This window comes from Coloeus monedula (assembly GCF_965178545.1).
Source record: "Coloeus monedula genome assembly, chromosome: 8".
NCBI lineage: Eukaryota > Metazoa > Chordata > Aves > Passeriformes > Corvidae > Coloeus > Coloeus monedula.
Genome location: NC_138788.1, coordinates 25,198,271 through 25,218,000, shown reverse-complemented (window position 1 = coordinate 25,218,000; position 19,730 = coordinate 25,198,271). Strand labels below are relative to the sequence as shown.

General features: G+C 58.6%; 1 protein-coding gene across 6 annotated transcripts in view; it reads right to left on the bottom strand.

Moving 5' to 3' along the window:
• Positions 1–997: 997 nt before the first annotated feature.
• KCNIP2 (potassium voltage-gated channel interacting protein 2) overlaps positions 998–19,730 on the bottom strand; it is a gene marked incomplete at both ends in the record, with an annotated part of 41,996 nt that continues 23,263 nt past the window's right edge. The window contains 9 exons of one of the 6 annotated variants that reach the window (XM_082286487.1): positions 998–1,045; positions 1,376–1,438; positions 1,676–1,780; positions 2,172–2,279; positions 2,811–2,881; positions 2,979–3,048; positions 3,444–3,564; positions 4,678–4,777; positions 15,468–15,570. In XM_082286487.1, coding sequence (XP_082142613.1) covers positions 998–1,045; positions 1,376–1,438; positions 1,676–1,780; positions 2,172–2,279; positions 2,811–2,881; positions 2,979–3,048; positions 3,444–3,564; positions 4,678–4,777; positions 15,468–15,570 — 789 coding nt within the window. Of the gene's footprint in view, positions 1,046–1,375; positions 1,439–1,675; positions 1,781–2,171; positions 2,280–2,810; positions 2,882–2,978; positions 3,070–3,443; positions 3,616–4,677; positions 4,778–15,467; positions 15,571–19,730 lie in introns of those variants that run through there. The other 5 variants (XM_082286486.1, XM_082286488.1, XM_082286489.1 and 2 more) reach the window with 5 other exon arrangements.

The window sequence follows — 19,730 nt, the reverse complement described above, 5'->3', positions numbered from 1 at the left end:
CAAATGATGCCAGGAACACGACTGTGAGCCCTATGGGGGCAGAATGGCCACCAGGCACCAGTCCATCTCCCTCTTCTACGTGTCCCCACACCCTGGCTGTCATGTCCTCAGGAAGTGTTGGAAAGGGTGTCTCTCCACCAGAGCCTCCAAGTGGATCCCTGGGGTCCCTCTGTGCCAGCACCCCAAACCTGAGGGACAGGGGCTGAGGTTGCAGCTCTCCCAGGCTTACATCCTCCATCCTGGGGGACAAGTGCTACAAGAAGTCACCTTGGGCTCCCTTTAGCCTCCCCTCTCCCCCTGTCAGGGCAAGCCTCCTAACTCTAACTGGGATCCCTGGGATCAGGCATGCTGCCCCATAGCTCATGCAGCAATGAACCCCAAGGGCTCACGTGGCTGCCTTTTCCAGGCACGGCCCCTCTGCCCACCCACCAGCCCAGTGTCAGGACAAGGAGGGTGGCCGGTGGCTCACAGTGGACATGCCGGACACGCTCCCCACAGCAGGGCACAGCCAGGGCAGGGGAGGAAGCCGAGGCACTGGTGCCCATTCCAAGACTTTATTGGTTTCTAGATAGTGTCGCTGGAGGGTTCAGGCTGGAGCCAGGACTGGGAGCTCCTGAGGCTGGGGAGGATCAGGGTAGGGGAGCTGTGGCTGCACAGGGTGGTGTGCACGGGGAAAACCTCTATTGCAGCCCAAGGCTGCATCTTTTCCACCAGGATTAGATGCAGGGAGGTCCATCCAGGTGAAATGCTCATCCTGTGCCAGCCATGCCCGTGCTCCAACATCTGGGAGCACCTGCTTGGGATCCCCCGAGGAAAGCAGAGCTGGGCCAGGGGAAAGGGAAGATTTCGGCACCGACTGCATCTCAGGGAAGGAAGGCCCCTTTCCATGGGGGTGTCTGTGCAGCCAGAGGAGGGGAGTCTCAAAGGAAAAGTCGAGAGAGAGAAGAAGGTTCTGGGCCCAGTGTCAGGAGAGCTCGTCTGGAGGCAGGTCTGGGAGCTAAATCACGCTGTCAAAGAGCTGCATGGATCGCATGATGTTCTCATCCTGTCAGGAGCAGGTGGGAAGCAGGCAAGTTGGGCACAGAATAGCAACCAGGGCAGCTCCCCCAAACCTGGCTGTACCCTCATGGCAGCTCTGGCACGTGGGACAAGAGCCCCAGGGATTACAGGCAGTTCCCAAGCCCTGCTAGGATCCACAGCTCTCCTCATCTGTACGGGGATGCTGGCATGGGTACAGTTCCCAAAGCAGAGCTCCAGCCTTGCCCCTGGGAGCCCTGGCTTCACCTCCTCTCTGCAGGAAGGAAGCAGGAGGGACAAAGGTCCCCAGGGAAGAGCGTGGTGACCTAGCTTAGACAAGAGCTGCTGGTGACTTTACCTTCTGGCAGGACTCCAGGAACTCCTCGATTGTCACCACGCCGTCCTTATTCCGGTCCATTTTCTGCAGACAAGCACAGCACAGGGGGCATAGCAGGGACAGCCCCAGCCCCAGGGAGAACCTGGTACCCCCTGACCAGATCCCACAGGGACTGGACACAGTGCATCCCTTGCCCCAGGCATGCCCAAGCACCAGCAGGACCAGCACAGCCCTGCTTCATCCCCAGAGTGGGGTGTCTTCTACCGCACTCACTGCAGCTCTGTGTTGGAGCTCTGCTTCCCCAGGATGTACTCAGCTCACCTGGAAGAAGTTCTCCACATGCTCCCGGGGTGCTTCCTCCCGCATGGCCGGGTAGGTGTATTTGCCCATCATGTCGTAGATGGACTTCATGATGTCCAGCATTTCCTGATGGGAAGGGGAGCAGGGTTGCAGTGTCAACTGCAGTTCAGCTCTGCCTCCACCTGGTCCCCAACCCGCACCTTTTTCTTGATGCTCCTGAAGGACCTGTGGGGTGCTCAGGTGTGTTTCTGCTGGCTCTGTGCACACTGTGGGGCCATGTGTGCACATGCATGCACAGTGGAGCCCCAAAGCTGCACACCACTCATCCACCCTCCATCCCAGAGTCCCACCAGTGCTAGGGGGCCAGGAGGGACACTTGCAAAGCTGAGCTCAAGTAAATATTGACCCCCTGAGCTCTCCTCCAGAGCTCAGCCAATACCCCCAAGTTCTGCCCTTGTCCCTGCCAGGTGCAGACCGGCACTGGCCCCGGGGACCAGTCTGGACCCCTCCATCCCACCTCTTTGGTGATGCAGCCATCTTTGTTCAGGTCATAGAGGTTGAAAGCCCAGTTCAGGCGATCATCAATGGTGCCCCGCAGGATGGTGGACAGCCCAGACACAAAGTCCTGCAAGGATGGACAAGGCAGGCAAATGGGAGTTACAGCCACAAAGGGCCTCAGAGACACAGAGGGTACAGCCCTGCTTGATTCTCCTGCAGAGAGGAACTCAGCCCCAAAGCCAATGTGCCCTGGGGCTGGGCTGAAAAGGTGAAATGTTGGGTATCAAAAAGTGTCTGGGGAGAAAAAAATTGCTTAACCCCATACATTTCCCACACTACTCCCTTGGGTCACAGCAAGCAAGAGGACAATGTGCATCATGACCTGCTGTTCAGCCAAAGCCTGAACAAGACCCAGCCATGGCTGTGTTTGCTGGTCTGGGTACCTACACAACCCTACCCAGAAAATACAGAAAGCCCTTTTTTGTTGCTTTTCATTGGTTTTCCATTGCCTCTGGGAATTTAATAAACTCCACTAGACCTGCAAAGCTCTTCATCCATCTGCAACAGCAACACTGCTGACCCCAGCCCTTGGTCCCTGAAGGGACGTGCTCTCCTTGTCCCGCTGCAACCCATCACCCCCTCCTTGGCCACAGCTCACCTCGAAGCTGACGGAGCCATCGTGGTCGGTGTCAAAGGCGTTGAAGAGGAAGGTGGCATAGGTGCTGGAGTCTGCAGGGAGGCAGACAGCGTGAGGGGGTGCTGTGTGACCCTCTGCCCAGCAGAGGCACCCATGTGTATGGGGACAGGGATTGGGATAGGCACTCACCTCCTTGAGGGAAGAACTGTGAATAGATCTGTTTGAAGTTTTCTTCGTTGACAATGCCACTCGGGCACTCCTGCCAGGGCAAGGACACAGCGTCACTTCCACATTGCAAAAAAGGGCTGAGCACCCCCTTAAAACCCTGTGGCTCCCTTGCCTTGCCTCTTCAGCCCTGTGCACCTGGTGGGGTGGCTAGAAAGGCTGCTTGGAGTATCTCTCTGATCTTTTGGGCTGCACCCCTCGCTGGAGGGGCTCTGAGTCCCAGGCACCCAGGAAAGGGGCTCTCTGCACCCCAGGAAATGGAAAACAAGATCAGGTCTCCTCACTGAGCTCCCTGCAGGTAAGGTCAGGTTGTAGCCTTATATAAACTTCAACCCCAAGGTCCCAAAAACCTTCACAAAAAAAGCACCACCCCAAGGTGGACATGGCAGCAGAGGTGGGGACTATCAGAGCTGGTCAAGGGGTACTCACATTCTTGAAGCCTCGGTACAGGACCTGCAGCTCTTTGCGGGTGAACTTGGTCTGTTCCTGGAGCTGCTCCAGCCCCTCGGGGCGGTGGCAGACGGTGGAGAGTTCAAACTCGTCCTCAACACTGTCTGCAAGGAACCCAGGGGAAGAGAGGGTGGCTGAGGCCAGCACTGTCCTGCCCTATCTTGTCATGCCAGGGGGCAGGAGAGGCACCTTGCACAGCACACCCCTTCCTCTCACACCTGCCCAGGTTGACACATTTTTGGGGTGCTCTGCTCAGCCAGAGCTGGGTCTATGCCAGCAGGGGACACTCATAGACACCTTGGCTGCAGACCAGGGACTGACACTGGGCAACTACCCCCCCTCCAGTACAGCCCAGGCTGGGCAGAAAACAGGTGTGGAAACCCCCCAGTGCTGAAACCCTCTCTGCCTGCCCTTCTCCTCCCACCAGCAAAGGCATCTGCCCTGTGGAGTTCAGACCCTTGATGTCCTGCAGCACCAGGGCTCACATCCAGCAGGAGAGTTGCCCCTCAGAACTCCCAGTCCCAAATGCTCCCCCCGGCCTTTCCAGATTCCATCCTGCCCACTGTGCTCCCACCTTCATCGATGGCTTCTCTCCACCATCTGCCAAGCTGCACAACCCCTGCCTGCAGCAACCAGCACCCTTAGACCCCACTCAGCCAAGAGTGGCACATAGCCCCTCTCCATGGGATGGTTCAGACCCTGCCCCTCCATACTCACCTCTTCCCGGGGGAATTGGCTTGCACTGTGGAGCGGGGAGAGATCCTGACCAGGGGCTTGGACTCACCAAGGGGCCAAGCACACCCAGTACAGGGGGTTAGGGGACTCTGCACTCACTCCCTGCTCAGACTCTTTCATCCCCCCATCACACCTCCATCTCCAAACCGACCCTGAACTTAGAGAAACAAACCCCCACCCCTTAAACTAGTGCCGGGAGGGCCCCGCTGCCCTGAGCCAGCTCCCAAGAGGTTCCTGCCGCTGTGCATCCCGTGGGAGCTGCTCCAGGGAGATGAAGAGGGAGAAAACCAGCCTGTGAGCCGGTAAAGACAGAGGTAGGTGCAGAGCCCATGGGATCGGACCCCTCCAGGGCAGGGCTGATCCTGACAGCCAGGGCAGGGGAGAGGTGGAGGCGTCCCCTTCCCGCAGGCAGGGTCAGGGCGGAGAGCAGGCAGCAGCACCGCCGGGGACAAACACACACAAAGGCAAGAAGAAGCACTTGCTTTCACTGAGCGAGGGGATGGATTTGGGCCGGCAGCAGGGCAGCAGTTTGAGGAATCGCTGCTTCAGCGCTTTTTTAGTTTGGACTGGCGGGTTGCCTGGAAGAAAGAAGGAGTCACCAAGCAGAAGAAGAGTTAACAGAGCATCAGCCCCCGGTCCCGACGGGCAGCAGGGATGGGCACCCGGCGCAGGGTGATCTGAGCGGACACAGCACATGCAGCGTGAGGCTGGAGGAGCAGGAAGGCAAAACCCAGCCCAGGCTCTGGTCGGCCTTCCTGCTCAATCCCAGGACAAACCCGGCACTGGAGTATCCATCCTTGGGGAGGATGGGGGCAACCCTGCTAGGCTACCCACACCCAGCGCCTCTGTACACCCCCGTCATGCCGGGGTGCACTGGAGACTCCCAGGAGCCCAGAGAGTCAGGAAATGGCAGGGCCTGACTCTGTCCTTTAGCCTTGAGGACAAATACCTGCTCCCCGGGGATCTGCCCCGAGGGACTCTGCAGGGAGGCAGGGCAGGATGAAGCCCAAGAACAGCCTGTGGCTGAGCCAGGGCATTGCATCTTCCCCAAGCTCGGGCTGGGTTTGATCCTGCTGGCACTCAAGGGCTGAAGGCAAAGCATGCACTGGAACCCCCATGCAGCCCAGACTGCAGCATGCACCCCCTCCCCAGTGCAGCGCTGGGACCCGAGCCCAGGGACCTGCTTTGAGACAGCCAGACGGGGAACGGGGCTTGGGGCTTTGCCTTGGCCAGGCTGCAGGGCTGTGCGAGGGACTACCCACAGCAGCCTGGCCCATGGCCATTGCATCCAAGTCGCCCTGCATTAATAGTAGGTCCTGTACTGACCCCACTGCCACCCCCTGTTCCCCCATTTGGGCCCCAGTGGTTTCACTCAGCCCCATCTCTCCCAGCTGGTGTTGCCCCATGGCTGCAGACCCCCTCCCTCCCTTCCCACAGTACCTCAAGCCAGCAAACTCAGCGCAGGACTAATGCTGCAGGTAGGGAAAGGAGGAAGAGGAGCGGATGAAGGCTATGCTGGGCTCGAGCCTCCAAGGCGAGGCAGGCACCAGCATGGGGACAAATGGGACGAAAGGTGCAAAGTCCCTTTGGGGCTCTGGTTTGTCACTGTGTTTGCTCCAAGCATCCTGTACCTCTGCAAGCAGCAGGTCACAATGTCTATGTATCCTGAGTCCCGGGTTTGGGGTTGTTTCTCTAGGGTTCTAGCAGACAGCTGCCACAGAAACCCTTTCTCAGCCTTGTGGGGCTAAGCTGAGCCCCAGGTGCCAGGAAAATGGTGTTCTGTGGTACCCAGCTCCAGGACAGGGATATGGGTGCACATCCAGCAGCCACTGCTAGGCAGGCTGGCCCCAAAGTGCCCACAGGCAGAATCTGGGAGCCTCTGAGCTCACACCAAGGCAGCTCCATCATTCTGAGGGACAGAGAATAGCTCCAGGAGGTCATGGTTCCAGCAGGACATCACACAAAGCCACTCAAAGAGGGTAAATTCTCCCCAGAGGTATGGCATCCATAGCAGGGCGACAGTGATGTGCAAATGTATAGGGATGAACAAACGCAGCCCCCCTGGCATTTGTCGGGGGGTGACAGGGGCAAGGCTGAGGACCAGGATCTTGGCACTGGCAGAGCAGCACAACTTGGCTCCTGTCTGCTCCAGGGTTTGCAGGCAGGTGAGGAAAGAGGATTTTTCCTTCCTAGAAGTGGGCATCAGTTGTACATAAACCATGATTTTGTCCCAGCTATGCTTACAGGGCCTTAATTTGCAGAGGGAAAGGGAAATTGCACCTTTCAGCCTTCCAAGGATGCTCTGGGGCCAGGTGCCTCCAGCAGAGCTGAGCTGCCGGAAAAGACCTGGCAGGCAGAAGTATCCCCTTTGCTGAGAGGGAAGGGACAGGGTGGGCAGAGCAACACCCAATGCCAGGGTGATGGGCCCGGGAGGGAGCAGGGCAGGAGGGAAACCACACAGCGAGAGAGATGCAACAGAGAGTAAACTGTGGTTGGACTCACAGGGGCAGCAGGTATAGGCACGTGCAGTAGGTCAGGTCGGGTGCAAGTTACACTTTAGTTTGTTATAAAGAAGGAAAAAGAAAAAAAATAAGGAACATGGGCGTTTTCTCAAGGAGGAAACCGAAGGGGGCCCGATTCCAGGGTCCCCAGGGCAGGGGAGGGAGCACATTCAGCACATGCAGCTTAACAACAGGAGAGGGGTGACCAGGACTGGGGTTTTGCTGTCCTGGCTTTAGTGAACACAAGGGCTCTGCTGGGTCGGACACACCAGCCTCTTTCTGTCCCCAGCATCCAAACCACAAGCAAGTCTGGGAGCTCCCCCTTGCTGGGGAACAGCTCTGCCCGAAGATGAGGAGCAGAGCCCAGCCGTGTGCTGCCACTCTGGACACAAGGGACATTGCAGCACGAAGCCTTGTTCCTGCCAGCAACAGCTCCTTTTCCAGATGCTGCTCTGCTCTCCACCCTTCTGCAAGGGCCATCCAGTGGCTGGCACAGAACAAAAAGGGCTGGCAGTGTTTTATCTGCGGCGGGAGGTCTGCAGGGTTAAGTGGCTTGTTGCTTCCCATGCATCACTCCGCAGCTCAGTGACCTCGAAACACACATGAACACACACAAACTGAGACTCCATCCATGAGCAGCACCAGAAGGGGAAGAGATTTCACATCCCCACTTCCACATGCTGTTGAAATGAATCCCTAAGGCTGGCTCCAAGGGGACCTACAGTGGGTAGATCCCTGCCCCCAGCAATGATTGCCATCAGGATGGCCACGGACCACTTTGTATCGAGCCACCAGCAGCTGATGTGTCCTTGGAGGCTGGGTCCAGCCAACGTCACCATGCTGAGGGTTACCCAGTGCTGGACTGACACCCCCTTCCCACAGAGGAGCCAAGCCTGGGCTACGCCATGGTCTCCCCAGAGGAAAAGCAGGACACAGAGTTCAGTCTGATGCATAACAATGTCCCTGTCCTCCCATAGAGCCACAGCCACCAGTGACCCCACAGTGACAGCTGGATGGGGAGACCAACCCACCCCTTCCATGGCACCCTTCTGCTAGAAAAGACTCTACAACAGCAAACCAACAGGCAGTGCCAAAACTCCCCCATCACTGTCAGTAACCTGTCAATAAATGCTTGATCATGATGGGTGGAAAATGTGCTTCCCATGATAAGACCCCCCCAGTGTCCCCAGCCCAGCTCCTGGGCACAGCACCATTCCAGGAGGGGAGCAGAGCACCCACAGCCCCTGCTTGGCCCCATGGGGCAGCATTGGGTCAGTTGGCAGGTCAGGAGGAGCTGGTATCCCAATGCTGATCTGAACCCACCTGCCCCTAAAACCTGTGGCTGACAGTCATCCCTGTGCAGGGCTCAGCCACTCAGGGAAGTACCCAGCCTCAGGCAGTGCCATCAACCACAGCTCTCTGGGGTCTGCAAGGAGGGTCAGCAGGAGGAAGAGTGAGTCCCCCCAGCCGCCCTGGGGAGGCCAGGATGTGTCCCACTAGCAGCAGCTCTGCAAATGACCCTCATCAGTCAGCAATGCAGAGCCAAGTGTAGCAAAGGTGCCAGACAGTCATCCATCAGAGGAATGAAATCAGAGCTGCCATCTCCTGGGGCCAGAGAGTCCTTGTCCTGGGGGTGGGACAGAGCTGGAAGCAGCAAAGCTGCCAAGCGAGCTGCAGTTCATGGGACAGCAGAGGCTCAGGACCAGGATATTCCCCAGTACCAGAGGGAGGAACAGCTGCACAACCCTTGTACTGAGCAAACCCCAGAGGAAGGGGGTACCATGGGCCAGAATGGGCCACAGAGCCAAGTGGGGCTCACAGCAGTGCTGTCCCCACTCCCACCCCCAGCCTGTGACAGTGCTCCCAGATAGCCTGGCTGTGCCCAAAGGAGATGTTACAGAATAATAATTTGTTCAGTCCACACCACATACAAAACGTTGCAAGCAGGGAATGGAACAGGATACACATCCCAAGGGACAGGATGGGACAGCCAGATGCATCACCCTGCTGCAAAACCCACACACAGGGATATATCCTGCCCCCATTGGCACCTCCTCTGGCAGCAGGAACCAGCACATCCAAGGTGCCAGAGGAGCTACCCAAAAAAATGCCTCAGCAGAGCAGCAGCTCCTCTTGGCTGCAAGCAGTGTGTTCCACAAGAGAGCTGGTACTCTGCATACCCATTACCCAGCCATCCATACCCTCCACAGTAAGGCACAGGGACAAGGAGTGGATGTGCTTCAGCCACAGCCCAGCCAGATCCCAGGCAGCTCAGGGACATCCTCCATCAGAAGAGGGTTGAAAGCACCTCCTGGGCACAGCACCTTCATGTCCTCCCCTCCCTCTGCTCTACTACTAATTGCTCCTCTAATCACTCCTATCCACACAGCCTCCCATTCCGAGATCTGGCTACCCGAGGGGATGTGATCTGCAGTACCTTCATCTCACAGCATCCCCAGTGTCAGCAAGGAGGCAGAGAAGATGGCAGCAAACCAACCCCAAAACACATTCATGCAAAGTCTGTTGGCAGCCCTTTTCTGAGCTGGGACTGTCCGTGGCACAGTCGAGGAAGGCAGCCAAAGGAAACAAGGCATCAGCACCATGCAGCTCCCTGCACTCCCACCCTCACCAGGCAGAACCAACAGGTCCTGTATCCATTGCTCTGACATATTTTGGGTCCTCCTCTTTGGCCACATCCAGCCCTATCCTCAGTACCCACTTGCCAAACCAGGAAGCGCAACACCCACAGCATCCTCTTCCTTCCCCAGCCCTGGCACAGCCCCACAGGGAGGGCAAAGGGGCTCTAGCCTCTTTTGCCACACTTCCCCCATAGCCACCAGTTCCTGTAGCAGTGGGAAAGCTTTGCCCTGCATGGTGCTGCACCCCACATCCATGGCTCTTTTCTCCCAGCTCACACCTCCTCAGCCGCAGTTACCTGCAGTCCTTTTCCCCATCATCTGACAAAGCCCAGCCCTGAGACTCCAATAGCCCAGACAGTTTCCATCCCCCAGCACCCCACACATCACTGCATCCCAGTGCCTCAAGACCCAGATATCCCCCACCCTAATGCTCGCAGACACCCTACATTTCTAGCATCCTGCACCCAACACCACACATTCCAATGTCCACAAATATTCCCACCCAATATCCTAACACTCTGAAACACCCCCAGACATCCCTACTTCTCCAGTTCCCTACATCCTAATGCTGCCAGACACTCCAATGCCCTCCTCCCCCCCAAAAAAGCCCTAAACCACACTAATCCTTCAAAAACTCCCCTAAGCACCCTGCAGCTCTTGGGAGAGAAAGAGAACCTCCACCACAACATCCCCATCTCGTTGCAACCCCATCCCCATCCCTGTCCCCATCCCACCTCCCCTGGTCAGGTCGATGATGCCCAGGGCATGGAGTATCTTGAGGCTGGAGCAGAGCAGCAGGATGATGCCCACCGTTTGCAGCCCCTGCAGGTCCCAGGGTGCCTCAGCCGCCATCCCCCAGACACGCAGCCCCAGCCGGCAGCTGCTCTGGCAGCAACAGACCCAGCAACGCAGGAGAGGGGAGGGCAGGGGAGGAGAGACCTGCCTTGGCCCTCCCTCTTCCTGACCTGGCACCCACTGTGGTCCCTCGGGACACCCAGGCTGCAGAGAAGGAGAGTCCACGGAACTTCCCAAGGGACTTAGGGGTCAGGTTTCCCCCAGGGCATGCCTGCACTACACAGCCTGGCACAGGCACCCACAAAGGGGTGCAGAACTGGCACCAGTGGGTGCGTGGAGGTGGAGGAGGATCAGCTGCAATGACTTCCACCCCAACAGCAGCTTGTGGTGGCACTGGAGCTGAGCAGTCTGCAGGGACCCTCGAGCTCATCACACACTACAGGGATACTGCTGCCACCAGCCCAGGGACCAGCTCTGCCCAGGAAATCCCCTCTGCCACATCACAAACCACCAAACCTTCCCCCCAACAGTGTCCCTACCTTGCATGGCAGGAGTTCCCTGCTTGGAGCTCAGCCTTGTCTGCTGATCACCTCCACAGACATCTGCAACCCTCATCTCTTCCCTCTTCCTCTGCATCTCTGCACCAGCAAGTCAGTCACAGCCACGGCTGGGGGCTGCCAGCCCTGGGTACCTTGCTTGCTGCTGGAGAGAAATGTGCTCCACAGGGTGCAAACGTGCCCCACAGGGTGCTGCCTGGAGGGAGGGCAGCACATCAGGGACAGCCAGGGTGGTGCTCCCCACAGTCCACCCAAAGTCCTGCTTTGAGGGCAGCAGGACAGATTCCAGCCTGGCAACAGTGGTTATTAGAAAGTCTCTTTCTGGCAGCTGTCTATGCCACCTCTCACCTAAAAGCTGCTTCTGACGAGGCCACCTCCTGCCCCAGCAGTACAACAAGCTCCAGGGCAGGCACCCATGGGGGAATGAGACATTCTCCTGTATCCCTGGGAAGGGATGCTGCAGCCAAGGATGGATGGCACATCAGATGTCCTACTACCTGCGCTCCGGGGACCATGGACTCCATACTACCTAGAGCCCAGTCCAGGGCACTTGTATTCCCACCTGTGCCCAGTCCTGGGGTCTAGTCCTGCCCCTCACAGGGGAGAGGTGAAGGAGACCCCATTGAGCTCCCACAGCACCCTGCAGCCTAACACAACCCTGCACTAGAGAGTGCCAACTTCTCCCACTGCACTTGAAGGTTTCACCCTCCCCCAACAGAGCAGGGCTATAAAGAAGGGCTGTCCCAATGGGTTCCTTTGCTCTCTAGATCTCTTGCTTTTTCTCCAGCCTGTGATTTTCTCACTTCCCTGTGGCTGAGTGGTCTCCTGCCCCTCCATCTGCTGGCTCAGAGCCCATCCTGGGACACAGTGGGGGCCCTGCTCCATGTTCAGCTGGGTCCCCTTGCTCCCCTCTCCAGGCACATCAGCAACAGTAAGAGCAAATCAGGCCAGAGGGAATCAGGAAGGAAGCAGTGTGAAAAGTGATTAACACAAGGCCAGAGGGAGAAGAGATTCAACAAGCTAATTAGCTCTGGCTGGGCTGAGCAGGACGTGTCACCATGCAGCAGCAGAGGCACAGGGTGCACTACAGGTGCTGTGGACCTTGGGGAGTTCAGGGCTGCCGGGAGAGCCAACACATCCTGCCCAGCCCTAGAGCCTGGCAAACCTGCTAGGCCTTGGAAAGGCAAGGGTTAAATCCACTGCATATGGGGAAATCTCTGGTGCAGCCCAGCCCAGGGAACCCCAAACTTCAGCCTGGAGTGTCTGCAGCTGTTCTGGGCTAGATTTCGATGCTCCAAGATGTACCCCCCTGCAGCAAGCTCACCTTGACCTCTGGGGTCTGTCAAACCCACCAGGCTGGATGATGCCCTGAGCCCAGGCACCAAAGCATCACACCCCGAAGGGCCAGTCCCTCCTGCAGCCAAGATGCAGCACTCCTGCCAAAGAGGTTCCTGGAAAGCAGGAGGAATCAGGGCTTGGCACGGGACTTTGCTCTCACCAGCACCTTGGGGATGCTTGCTTTCTCCCCTCTCCAGAGGGACCCTCACCCTGAGCCAGCCATGAGGAGGTGTCCATACTGCTCATTGCCTCCACCCTCCTGGCACCGTCTGGGGTGCCAGTGGCACCCAGGCATGATGCTGCTCCCTCCTGTTTCTCCCCAGATTCTGGAAGGGTTTGGCACCCTCCCAGCCCTGCTTCTCTCCCCGTATCCTGAGCTCTGCAGCAGCAGCCTCCAAGGAAGGCAGAGGCCAGCACACCCCATGTTGGGGGCTCTCCAAGACACCCCCAATCCTGCCTGCCCTCCAGCACGTACCCTGAACAGCTAAGGCAGGAACAGCCCCGGGCAGGCACCAATTATCCTGCCGACAGCAATCTGCAACTTCATTTAATATTAATCTGTGGCTGGGCTACACGGGTGGCTCTCCCGCCTTTTCCCTCCTGCCATCCCTCCTCCCAGCCAGGACCGATTGCTCTGTGCTGAATTATTGATGCTGCACTTCAAGAGGCAAAATTGATAGTGTTTCTCTTCACCTGCCCCATCCTGAGCACTTGGCCAAAGCAGGCTCTCGGCAGGGGTCTGAGAGCCTCCTACATGGGTCTGCCAAGGGATGTTCAGGGCTGGGGACAGGCACAATGGCACAGGGCGGAGGTGGGGTGACACAGTCCATCATTGATTATCCAGCTGGTAAACAATGTCAGTTCCAGCACTGATCACCCTGAAGATCCTGGAGCACAGTGCACTCATGGGAGATGCTCCATTGCTGCTGCCAGACGATGGCTGTGCCTGTGCCACCAAGCCTGTGGCAGGATCCAAGGGGGTACAGTGCCAAGCAGACAGGACAAGGGGTCGCAGACAGTCAGCACTTCTGTCCAAACCCTTTCTCAGCAAAGTGCCAGCTCCAAATGAAGGATGGGGTGCTTGGGGCCTCATCCAGCTGAGTTTGGGAATGCAGCAAGCCTGGCATTGCCCCAGGATCTTGTTGCAAGATGCTCCCACTGAACCATTCCCCAGGCTTAGAGAGATTGGCTTAGTCCCCTCTGGAGCTGCTCCATTCCCAGTCCATCACTGTGGTGGCACAACACCTCCCAGCACAATCTATCCACGGGATACAACCAGCACAGCCTGTGCAGACAAACAGCCACGGCAGGGGACCAGCAGGGATGGGGCAGGGAGAGCATGGGCCAGCAGCCGGGACAGGGGAAGCACGGCCGGCAGCATCGATGGCTCCGGAGCAGGTGGCAGAGCCTGGTGTCCATTAGCAGACCCGAGCCATTAGCGTTTGGTTTCAGGCTCTTTGCGGTCTCTGGGCTGTCACTGTTGACCGAGCCACGGCTTGTAAACAACCCCTGGAGGGGCACACTATTTTCCAGCCCCAGACACTGTCTGGGACCTTCCCTGGAGAGCAAAATCCTACCTGCTGCCTCTCGAGTCAAGAGGGGAAGTAACCTATGCAACAGCATCTCACCCCCATCCCAAACCACTTCCATTCACACACAGGACTCCTCATACAGTGCCCAGGGCTCAGCTTAACCTCAGCCAGTTTCTGCCCCTCAAGTGAGGGACATGTTTCCCTCTCCTCTGGGCCACTTTAGGCACTGGGAGTAATTGCTGGCAATCCAGGGCACCTGGATCCTATTCCCACCCCCACAGCTGGGGCACATCTCCAGCCAAGCCAGAGGGAACTGCAGCTCCTCAGCAAGAGAGTGTGGGTGGAGGGGGACAGGCATGCCCCTGTTCCTTCTGGAGGGGTGACAGATGACCGGGACAAAGGTGGACACAAGATGCCCCATCTCTGATGTCCTGCTCTGGCCCATGCTAGGGAAAAGTCAATTGCAGGTGGACAAGGAGTGTGCCCCAGGAAACAGAGGAGCCACACAAGGCAAGGAGCAGCCCCTACCTTGTCCTGAGCCCCTCAGCAGGGTTGTTGCAGGGGCTGGGGGCTTTCTGTCTCCACTCTTTCCACTGCACCTGGGAGGTGCAAAACAGCTGCAATCGATGCCACCGGTTTTGGCACAAAGCTTCGGGCAGCTTCATGGGGAAGCAAAAGCACTGGGAAGGGGTAAAGCAGCATCTGGGGGAGGCACCTCCAAATCACCAGCAGAACTGGGGAGGGGGAATCCACCCTGGGCACAGTCAGCATGCCCTCCCCCGGCACTCACAAGGCAGGGTGTCTGTCAGTTAGGTCAGCTCCTGCCTCAGTTTCCCTCCTGGTATGATCCACCTAGGAGTGCATCTGCTGCTGGAGCACAGGGACTTAGCAAGCAGTTAAGCAGTAATGAAAACTTCCACCCATCTTTCCTGTCCTTCGATCAGGTTCACAGGGTCAGAGGGAGAGATCCCCCTGATCTGCCCCCCTCCTTCCCTCCCTATCCCCAGGCACAGCCAACCGGTAGGTGCAGTCTCAGGGTGCTGCCTGCTCCACTGCTTGTGGAGGGGAGCATTCACCACGACATCCAGCCCATGTGGGAGCCAGTGCTGGAGAAACAGAGCGGAATATCCCAGGGCACCAGTAGACCAGGAAGTTCTCTGCCTCCTCCTCACCCTGTACATGCCCTGACGCCAGGGGCCGGGCAGGCTGCGGCATCCTTCAGAGAGGGGTGTGCAGGCATGGGCAGGGGCTGGGTGGGACCCTTCACACAACCATCACCCTGGGAGCCCAGGGAGCACCCAGGCAAGCAGTCCTGACCTCCCTCCCACCACGCACAAAGCAGAGTGCCCCGAGTGGATCCAGACTCTGCCAAGTGCGTCCCATGCACACCACTCAGCGCCTCGCACAGCCCATCCATAGCTGGACAGCTCCCTCTGTGTCCTCCCACCCTGCCCAAGGGTGGGGAGAGCCAGGAACAGGGAGCCCAGCATGCACCCATCCTGCCTGAGCCTGGCTGCTCTGAAGCCTGGTGCTGAGTCCAACATCTCATGTGCAGGGTGAGGTGACCACAGGCTCTGGGAACACCTTGCTCCTGTGGGGGGGCTGCGAAACACCCTAGTGCCCACATATATGCTCACGCACAGTCCCAGCCCACAGCACCCCAGCACACATCAAAGTCACCACCACACAGCAGACACCCTGCCTGCCCTGTCCCCTCCCCACATCCCCAGCCAATGGGACAGGCAGGATGCTCTGCTCCTGTGCCCCTACAAGCAGCCGACGGACCCCATGTCCCAGGACTCTCTCATGGATGCAGCAGCCTTGGAGCATCCTCGGGGGCAGCTCTGGACACCCACCACCTGCCCCTCGTGTCCCCGGAGGTGACAGCACCGCCCACACCCGTTACCTTCCAAGGACACAGGCTCGAAGAGGCCAAATTGCTCCAGCACCTTGACGAAGAGGACCAGGACCACCAGCACTGCAATCATCTCAAGGCCTTCCAGGTTCATGGTGGGGGTGTCTCATGGCCCCTCACTCCCCACCCCTCCCCACCACAGCCCTTGAGCCCCCTCACCCCAGCACATCAGCCGCCAGACCCCGCATCCCAGGGACACCCGCCTGTGTCCCTAGTGGGGGTTCAGCTGCCACCCCCTACTCAGGGGCACCCGCCATCAGCCATGGGCGAGTGAGGGGTCAGCGCGGGGCTGTGGCGGGAGGCTCAGGGAGCCACGGCCGAGAGCCCAGGCAGAGCAGGGCCGTGCCTGCGAGTAAGAGTGGAGAGAGGCCAAGTGGAGGGAGGCGTGGGGGGTGGTGAGGATGGGGGGGTCGGGGGGGAAAAGAAGGCATGCCCTCCCATTCCAATGACACCACCTCCATCGATTTGCTTAATGCAGTTGCTAAGGAAACGGGCCACAGATATTAAAAGGCACTCGGTTCCCAGGGGGGGACACGGGGAGGGGCAGGACGCTGGGCACTGGCAAAACATCCAGGATGGGGATGACTCAGGTTTGTCCTCTGTGCCCCAGACATGTGTCTGCCCCACGGGGACCAACGTGGCTGAACACCTCAACATCTCCCTCCTGGAGAGTGTCTGGGGCAACAACTCCAACTGCCCCATTTCCAAGCAGGCAGATGGCTCCGCCTGTTTTGCTAGGAACACCAAGGGAAGATGGGGAGCAGGTCTGGGAGAACAGGCTGGGAGCAGAGGCTGTGATGCAGGATGCCCAAGACACTGCCAGACCCCCAAGTGGTGCAGCAATGAGCAGGAGAGGAGGAGATGCAGGGGCTAGGAGCCCAGCCAAGGTCACAGAGCAGCTGGAAACAGAGGGTGACCCTGGCATCCATGTGGCTCGAGCACACATCCACATACAGCCAATGGGGCTAAACTGAGTTCTCCTGCTCTTTTTTAACAGCACTCCAGCCCTTGCCTGGCTGTTTGATCACAAGCCACAGGGACCACCGGGGATCCAGGTGCCTGTGGTCACTGCCTATCACCAGGGGTCAGCACCCCTTGTGGTCTTCCCCCAGGGATGCCACCGGCACTGCCCATCTCCAGGTGGATAATTCCCACATGGTACACGATGCAAGATCAGTCTTAACTCCAGCAGGAGCAGGGCTGCCCCCATGCCACTGCTGCCCCCCACCCTTCCCAGTTTCCCCCGGGGGCAAGGCCAGCTGACACAGCTACAGCGGGGTGGCCATGTCCAGGCTATTGAGCAGACCCCCAGCAAGAGGTCCCAGCAGGTCTGCCCCACACCAGTCTCCCAGGAAACGCCATTACCGGCCCAGTAGGCTGCAGGTTGGTCCCCTGGCAGGGGATGGAGAGGGCTGGTGTGTCAGTCCCAGGTCGTGGCATAGCCTGGCTATCTAGTGGCTCCATGCCACCGGGCTCAGCATCTCCTGCCCACCTGGGGCACACTCCCAAGGTTGTTCGAACACCAGCAGAAGATGACAGAGATGCATCAGAGGCCTCCTGGGGAAAGAGCTGAAAGTCTTCCCTCAGGAAACATTCCTCAGGCTGAAAGTCTTCAGACCTGGCATTTCCTTTCCTTGGAAAGCGGTGAGTTTTCAGGCACTGAGACTGGATTTCATGTGTCTGCCTCCCAGTTTTGCCCTCGAGTCAATCCCTCTGGGCTGGGGCGGCACAGACCTGTTGCACTCCTGCAGGAGGTTTCCCACTGATGTCAACTGCATTTTTAAAGCCACTTTTCCTGCTGAGCCCCAGTTACAACCCATCCTCTCCTCAAGCCTCCAGCTGCTTCCAGTGCCGATGCCTGTCCTGCAGGCCATGAGTCTATTTTTGCAGCCTAATTTTGGCCAAACATAGAGGAAGATGAGCCCTTCCAGCCTGATCCAGAGAGTTTAGGGCAGCTTCTCTGCAAAGGGAACCTGCTGAGCCCATGTGAACGGGCCATCATCAGCCCCTCATGTGTCTCTGGCAGCATCGTGGGATGCTGGGGCTGAAGGGCACAGTGGCAGGTCAGTCATGGAGCTTCCCCACCTGCCCCTGTGCCTCTCCTGTGCCAGCCGTCCTCCCCAGCAGAGCAGTGATAATTCTCCCGCTGGCCACCGTGTCAGGATTACATATTTCCATGCTGGAGCCATTAATAAAACCCTCCACTGTTTGCTGCCAGCATGAGACAGAATCCCACCAGGACCAGCACAGGCACCTGGCACTGGTCCCGTGTCCCACTGTGACACACTGTGCCCAGCTCCCAGCACCACCAAACTCCCCAGAGCATATTCCCAGAGCATATTCCCTCCGACCAAGGGCAGCCCCAGATGAGGTAGGTGTGACAAAGGACCACCCCTTCACCTCACCAAGGTCCCCGGGGATGTTACTCCATCTGGAGCTGCCCCCAGGATGGAGGAGACACATGGGACCACACGTGGGACTTCACCAATGGAGCCAGACCCGCAGCTGCCTGCAGGGGATGCTCAAAAGCATACATACCCCACCAGAAGCGTGGGGCAGGGCTTTGCCCCCTGTCCCAGTGAGGGGCATTGCTCCCAGGGGTGCTCCCTGCCCCTGCAGCCAGTCAGCGTTTGGCCATGCTGTGCGAAGAGCCTCAAGGCCCTGGCTGAGCTGTGCAGAGAGAAGTCTCGCGGATGGATGGAGTAATGCACACCCCGGGCAGGAGAGGCTCTGCACGTCCCCGGACTCATGATGCCAGTTTCACCCCTCCTGCCCTGCTCCTTGCCTTGGAGTCTCACCCTGAAAACCTCCGGCACTCACATCCCACTGCAGCGGGGCTTGGAGAGACCCTTCACCGGGGAAACTGGGACCCCCACCACATCCCAGAGCTCCCCAGCACACCGGCTGAGGACCAAAGATGTGGGTCACGCCCAAAGGGACCCAGAGCCTCAAAATGCAGATTGAGGCCCAAGCATGAGCCCTGGGCACCCTACAAGAGCGGGAGGCTCCAGAGAGTCCATCTGCATCCCCATCTCACAGCAAGGGGCAGAAGTACCTAGAGACAGGCAGCATGGTGGACCCCGGAGCAGCCCTGGATAGAGCCCTGAGCCACAGCTCAGCACCGGGGCTGCCACCGGCTGCTGTCACACACAGCAGAGCAGGACCAGGGCCAGGAGGAACAAATGAAGTGGCTGAGGAGGAGATGGAGGTCTCTCAGAGAGGCAGAGAGGGAGTCCCCAATCCACCTCTCCCACACCAAAGTGGCTCGCCTCACCACTTGTTTTGTGGAAGCAGACGGGGCGGGCCACCCTGTCCCCCCATGTCCCCAGCCCCGTACCTTCAATGCCACTGATGATTTTGAAGCAGCGAGTGGTGAACCAATAGGAGATGAGGAGGAGGATGGCAATCAGGGAGGCATAGAGCAGGCTGTCGTTGTGCAGGGATGTCCTCTCCATGGCTCCATCCCCTGTGTCCGCTCGCGCCCCCAACCCAGCCCCGCCGTGCTATCTGGGGCAGCCCTGTCCCGGCAGTCCCCCTGCCAGAGGAGCCGGCCACCGCGGGCAGGGAGGCGGGGGGCCGCACGGGCAGGCAGGCAGGTAATTGGGAGCGTTGTGTGAGAGCCAGGCTCCCAAACCAATTACCTTAATTGTGCTCAGACAGCACATGGCAAACAGTTAAAAATAACCCTCCTGGCCCGGGGGGAGAGTGGCACCATCAGCCAGGAGAAGGAAGCAGGGGGCAGAGAAGAGACGGGGCTCGTTACACGTGTGGCTGTGTCTCAGTGCCATGGGGCCAGCAAGGCATCACCACAGCCCAAGGGCTGCTCTGAGTTCCCTGATGACCTTGGGATCCTCAGGGCTCAGCCCCTTGCTGCCACACCACAGGTGAAGCTGGGAGTCCTGGAAACGGGGCTCCCTAGGGAATGATGCTGCCAGGATCTCTGCTGATGCCTGTGTCCGTCCTTGCTCCAGACACGGGGCCTTGAAGGAAGGTGTCTTTGCAGTTCTGCCATCCTGGAGAGCTGGGTCTGGCAGAGAGGCACTGGTATCTCATTCTCTGTGTCCCACAACAGCACCTCCCCAGGGATGTCTGCGTTCAGCATCTGTTTTTCCCAGCCTGGAGTCAGCCTGGTTCCTGCTCTGTGATGCTGGGTGCATTTAGACAGTGCCACGGTGGGTTTGGGCGCACTCACTCACAGATCCCAAACCACGTGGGATTAGCTGCACCTATGCCTGAGACACTTCTGGTCACTTC